General features: G+C 32.5%; 1 protein-coding gene across 1 annotated transcript; it reads left to right on the forward strand.

Annotated features, from left to right (window-relative positions):
* The first annotated feature begins 2,010 nt into the window (after positions 1–2,010).
* Positions 2,011–4,275, forward strand: LOC142615749 (hypothetical protein At1g04090-like). Its single transcript, XM_075788567.1, has 2 exons — positions 2,011–2,197; positions 2,741–4,275. Exons 1-2 carry the CDS (start codon positions 2,011–2,013, stop codon positions 4,273–4,275), a joined length of 1,722 nt encoding a protein of 573 aa, XP_075644682.1.
* The last annotated feature ends 2,236 nt before the right edge of the window (positions 4,276–6,511 follow it).

The raw sequence follows: 6,511 nt of genomic DNA on the forward strand, positions 1-6,511 counted from the left end.
AAATACATGACTTTTATATACTCATTAAAATTTAGAAGATGATTTGTAAACATGTGTGTGTGTGTGTGTGTGTGTAGAGGTTTGTCTTAACTAATATATTAGCATCACAACTTGGCCCCCCAAACCAAAATTTCTAGCTTCGCCCCTGAACAAAAGTGTATGTAATAACAATATATGCTTTGCTTAAGATTTTAGATATTACATGTTTGAGATTTATATTTTTGGAAAAAATAAATTTGGATTTAGAATATGTATTTCAACCCAAACATGTCTTTTCCCATTATGTAAGTGCACAAAAGCCAAAAGTAGATCGAAGTGCACAAAAATGGACAGAAGTGGCCAAATGGACCGAATTGGACCAAATGAAACAAAGTGGACAAAATGGAGAGAATAAGATTGAATGGACCGAACAAATAGGAACAAGGTGGACTGAACAGCCACAGAAAATTAAAGTGGACCGAATAAGAATGGATTGACAGATTAGGACCACAGTAGACAGAATGGATTAAAGTCGACTAAATAGGACCAATGTGGATTGAAGAGAAGTGGATAGAATGGACCGAATAGAACTAATGTGGAACAAATAAAACCAAAGTGGCCCAAATGATTCAAATAGAAATGAAATGAACAGAATGGATTGAATAGGACCAATGTGGACCAACGAGGACCAAATAGAATCAATGTGGACAGAATGCTCGAATAGAATTGAAATGGAAAGAATGAAATGAATAGGACCAATGTGGAGCGAATAGGAACAAATAGAATCAAGGTGGACAAAATTGACTGAATAGGACCAAAGTAAACCGAATATAACCAAAGTGGACTGAATGGACCGAATAGGACCAATTGAACGGAATATGACTGAAGTGGACAAAATAGGACATATGAGGACCGAATATAATTTTATTGGATAGAATGGACCAAATAGGACCAAAGAGGATATATAGAATGGAAAGAATAGAACCAATGAGGACTGAATAAGACTTTTGAATATATATCATTTTAATTGTATTTTTAGGACTCATATTTCTAATGTCTAATGTCTATTCTTTGAATTTGTTTAACTCAAAACTAAAGAGTTTATCCAAAATATAATAAAATTCATACTTTTCAACCCAAAAATTAAGAGAAAAAAAAAAGAATTTTTGAGCTAAACTTGAAAAGGCAACCGACAAAAAGAATAAATTTAAGGCTCAATTAGTCTAAAATGGACTGACGTAGACCAAATTGGATCAAAGTAGACCTAATTCGACCAAATAAAAAAAAATTAATTTTAGGGAGAAAAAATTATCTTCAGAAGTCTTTAGTGAAAAAAATTCTATAATATATTGCAATAAAATTATTATTTATTATCACGTATCGTGTGAGTCTACAACTATTTCTCCTTATATAAAGGAAAACAAGTTGTCAACTTTGTGTTTAACATTTATTTAGCTAAACGAAAAAAAAACAAAAAATATTCTAAAAGGATAAAAGTATTTAGGGGAAGATATTCTAAAAAGATACCGTCGTCAACATCCTCTAAAATATGGCTTACTTGTTTTACTCTAAATTTTTTGCAAATCAACTCTATTTCGACACATATTAAGCAAGAAAAGGAAAATTAAGAATAGTTTCAAACCTTTTTTAAAATTGAAATCAAATATAGGAGAATGAGATAATTTTTTTTAAAAATAAATAAAAATCACTGCTTTTTTTGGTAAATCTTAAGTGGTAGTGTTAAGAAAATATAGTGGACCTAGTAGTACTACCCTTTTTAAAAGGGTAAAATATAGATAAATGAAAAAAAGTACTAAAATAGATAAACGAATAAAAAAAGGTACTAAAAAAGGTAAACGAAAATAGCCGAAGGTACTATAAAAGAAAAGGCCGCAGCAATGGTGAAACTGGGGCAAAGTTTGGAATTATTTATTAAAACCCATTCTTTCTTCCATGACACAGAAAGCTAGTTGCTCAAAACAACAAAAAAGAAGTTTTTATTTTTGCTGAAACAACAAAAAAGAAGTTGAGATGGCCCTTTTATTCCCAATGAATTTAGCAAAATTTGCTTCTTTTCTTATCACTTTATTTATTATTTTGGTAGCAGGAGATTGTATTCGTGTTATTTGTAGAATTCCACCGTGTCCTAATAAAAATCCGCCCTTGCCTATTGAAACTGTTTTCCGACTACCCTCTTCATTACCAATTTGGCCATCAGGTACCTCTCAATGTGATCTTTATTAGGTTATTGTTAATTTTCATTATTCTTATAATATTGATTCCATTAGCCAGACTTCAAAATTTTTGGACTAAAATTAAAAAAGTGAGTTAAACTCACGATTTTAATGTGTTAGGTTAACACTTGCGAGTAAGCACGCTAGTGTGTAACAAATTTTACCCTTCTTTTGTTGGAACGCTATCTATTGTACATAAAAATAGTAATTAAGTCTTGGTTTCAAAATTGTGGGAACAGTCAAAGATGTGTAATTTCTGATAAGCGTGGGCAAGATGTGTAATTTTTTTTATTAATTATGCGATTGGATGATGAAGAAAAATTAACTTTATTATACTATTCAGTTTATTTTTATTACTATTCATAAGTCTTCCAGCACTTTTTGGCATTACTCATGGACCCTATTGTATTATTTCAACTAACTTTTACATTTATTTACGGTACTTTCAGCAGTAATTTTTCAATTTCAGCAAAATAAGCGGTATCTAAATATACACTGAATTGTTTTGGTGTCCTATGCTACTACAGGAACAGGATTTGCAACTGCATCTGTGAGTCTAGGAGATTTACGAGTGTCTGAAGCAACAGCTTTCGACGTAGTATGGAGGACTCGTTCGGGTGGTCCAGACAACCTTGGAGCAACATTCTTTGAACCTTCAACAGCTGATATAGCACAAGGATACGCTGTGCTAGGTTACCATAGCCAAGCCAACAACAAGCGTTTCAGTGGACGAAGTGTTGTAGCCTACGATGACCTAAATGGAAATATAAAGGCTCCGGTGGATTACATTAATCTGTGGAACAGCTTGTCATTCGAAATCGATCAAGAGGGAATTGGTTTTATCTGGTTGCCAAAATGCCCAGATGGTTACAAAGCCTTAGGCCATGTTGTCACAAACTCAACTCAGAAGCCATCCCTAAATAAAATTAGGTGTGTTAAAGCTGAGCTCACCGAGCAATGTGAGCATTACAAGTGGATTTGGGGTGCTGAAGGTTTCAATGTTTATACTACAAGGCCAAGAAATAGAGGGACCCAAGCAATGGGAGTTCATTTGGGTTCATTTGTTGCCCAAGTTGGTGGGGTTATGTCTGACATAGCTTGCTTGAAGAATACCAAATCTGATTTATCTGCTATGCCTACTCTAGAGCAAGTTAAGCCATTAGTTGAAGCCTACGGTCCATGGGTGTTCTTTCATTCTGATGAAAAATACCTGCCTGCTACAGCGGAATGGTTTTTTGAGAATGGGGGACTATTATATAAGCAAGGGGACGAGGCCAATCCTGTTGCGATTTTGCCCGACGGCTCAAACCTTCCTCAAGGTGGTTCAGATGATGGTGCCTATTGGTTGGATTTACCAACTGACTCAGACGCCAGAGACATGGTTGAGAGAGGAGATTTAGCAAAAGCTAAGGCTTATGTGCATGTAAAGCCCATGTTTGGTGCTACATTCACTGACATAGTTATATGGATGTATTATCCATTTAATGGCCCTGCCACGATAAAGTTTAAATTTCTCAATATTAAATTCGATCACCTAGGCGAACATACTGGTGATTGGGAGCATGTGACCTTGAGAGTCAACAATTTCAATGGAGAGCTACAGAGTATCTATTTGTCTGAACATAGTGGGGGTACATGGGTGGATGCTACAGATGTCGAGTTTCATGATCGTAACAAGGCTGCTGTGTATGCATCAAAGCATGGACATGCATTTTATTCAAAGCCTGGACTTGTTTTGGATGGGAGTGATGGGATTGGATTGAGGAATGATTGTGAAAAGGCTGATTTGTACTTGGATACTGGATTTTATTATACACTACTGTCAGCCGAGTATTTGGGCACAGCAATTGTTGAGCCACCTTGGATCAACTATAGCAGAAAATGGGGTCCAAGAGCTGCTATTTATATTCAGGATGAGTTTGAGAAGATTATGAAAAGAATACCTAAGTTTCTTAGGAGTCCTTTCAGGAATGTTTTCTACAAATTACCAATTAAAATACTGGAGGAGGAAGGGCCCACATCGATCAAGACCAAGGGCAGTTGGTATGGAGATGAAATTTGATAGTCCGTATTTGTTATGACTTTCATTTTTTTTTTTTTTTTATGCAATTGTAGGGCCAATAAATTAAATACTAGCAACAGTTGGCCAATAAATAAAATAATGGCAAACGATGTAAGTCAGAGTTTATTTATAAACAATTTTTTTTTTTTTGAGAATCTTATTTATAAACATTTGTATATAGATGAGATGAGGCCTTTAAGAGAATATTCAAGTGTCAACATAGTATTGCATAATTTATCTTATATATCAATTATATAATAAAGTGTGAGACATTGCAGGAACCAATTTTGAATGAAACATTTGAAAAACACATGAGTATGCAAGCCGTTACAATCCCTTAGCCTTGTTTTGCTCTCATTATGTGATGTATTAAATTGTTAATAAAGAATAAAAAGACAAAGAGTTGGTTAATCATTTCTAACTTTTCTAATGGCACATATTGAATTTAGTCTTCTAGTGCACTAGACACGTTTATTTAAATAAAACAAGCAAAAGCTATGAGGTCATTGATGGGTATGTAAATTTGACGAAATGTTTTTTTTTTCCAATGAATTAATCTTTAATAACACCGAAAAAACCCTTAATGGATCAGAATATACCAAAAGCTAGAAGGGAAAAAAGAAGGAGAAAATAGGATTTTATGAATGGGGGGAGGGGGAGGAGGGGGGGGGGGGAATTATAACAAGTATAAAATTGAACTAATTTAATAGAGTTAAACAAGAAATATGAAGAGTTTGGTAAGCTAATCATATTTCTTTTGTAAATATTTGGTAAATTTAGAGATAAAAGTCTAATATTTGAGAAGTTGGGGGGGGGGGGGGAGTACATCTTAACATATAATGGTGTATTTATTATATTATTATTATTTCTCAGATTAATTTTACTTTCAAGTTTGTCTTTTAATCTTGTCCCACCTCACCTAAAATCATGTCTCCACCTCTAGTTAAATATATATGGGGCAATATATAAGATCTTAACTTCTTTTTGTAATCTTTACTAAAAAAATTAACGGTAATGTATTTTACTTTAATTTTCATTTTTAATAATTTTAAAAAATTACTGGTGGTATTGCATTTTTCATTTAACTATCACATACATCGTATTAGCGACTAATTTTGATATATGATGAACTACACATTATAGAGAATCCTATTAGGGTATATATAGAGACTAGCACATTTAGTGTTAGGTAAATATAGATGAGCTTTACACTAAAATTAGGCCTTTTGGGTCAATACATAAAATATTATAAACCCAAATTTATCTCTAACAAATGACATGCACACTTGTACTCCAGTACACATTGTCAATTCATTTGCAATAATTCTTCTCTAAAAAATAAGCTATACTCCTCTTCCATTTGTTCTCTCACTCACTCTCCCAAAAAAAAATAAATAAAAAGGTGGGCAAATACGTGGAAAATAAAACTTATTTAAAAATGAGTATTTATGTCACTTCATTATTTTTTAAGGCTAAAATATTAATTTTGTCCCGAAAATCTGCATGAAAATCATTTTTAGTCTCTCTAAATTATTAAAAATGCTATATTTTATGCCTTTCCATACACTCTTGGTAATTATTACGTGTCTATAAGAATGCTTAGTTTGCACCCACAATGGATCCAGGATTTTAGTTGAAGGGCCAAGAAAGGTCAAAATAAAGAGGTTGAAAACAAATTAATTCAAATTAAAAAATTTCATTAATATAAGTAAAACGTACTTAATTAATTAAAAGAAGTTACTTAAACATATAAAATATACTTGATATCATGATAAATGTTTATTCATAGAAGCATCAATGTTTATTTCTAACTATTCAAGAATAGAGTTATTAACCATTTTTTTAAGAATATAATATTGTAAAAGAATAAAAAATAAAACAACAATTACAACAACAAATTCAGACTCCGTTCAGGAGCTAATTAAAGTTTCACTTTATTTTAGTTTTTAACTTCTTTTTGGTAGTATTCATAAATCTTGTTACACTTTTTGGTATTATTTATGGGTCACATTGTACTATTTAGCTAATTATTTTTAACTTTTTTTTCCCTACACTTTAAGCATAAAATTTTTAATTTTAGTTAAATAAACAGTTCCTAAACGGACCCTCAATTTGGCATTGGAATGTTGTAATCTCACCAGGCAAGAGAAGCACTCAAAATTGCATGACATGCACCCTACAATAGTGCATCCTTCAAATTCAAGTAATCTTCGCTTTTGTGATTGAATGACTAATG

Source organism: Castanea sativa, chromosome 11 (genome assembly GCF_040712315.1).
Source record: "Castanea sativa cultivar Marrone di Chiusa Pesio chromosome 11, ASM4071231v1".
NCBI lineage: Eukaryota > Viridiplantae > Streptophyta > Magnoliopsida > Fagales > Fagaceae > Castanea > Castanea sativa.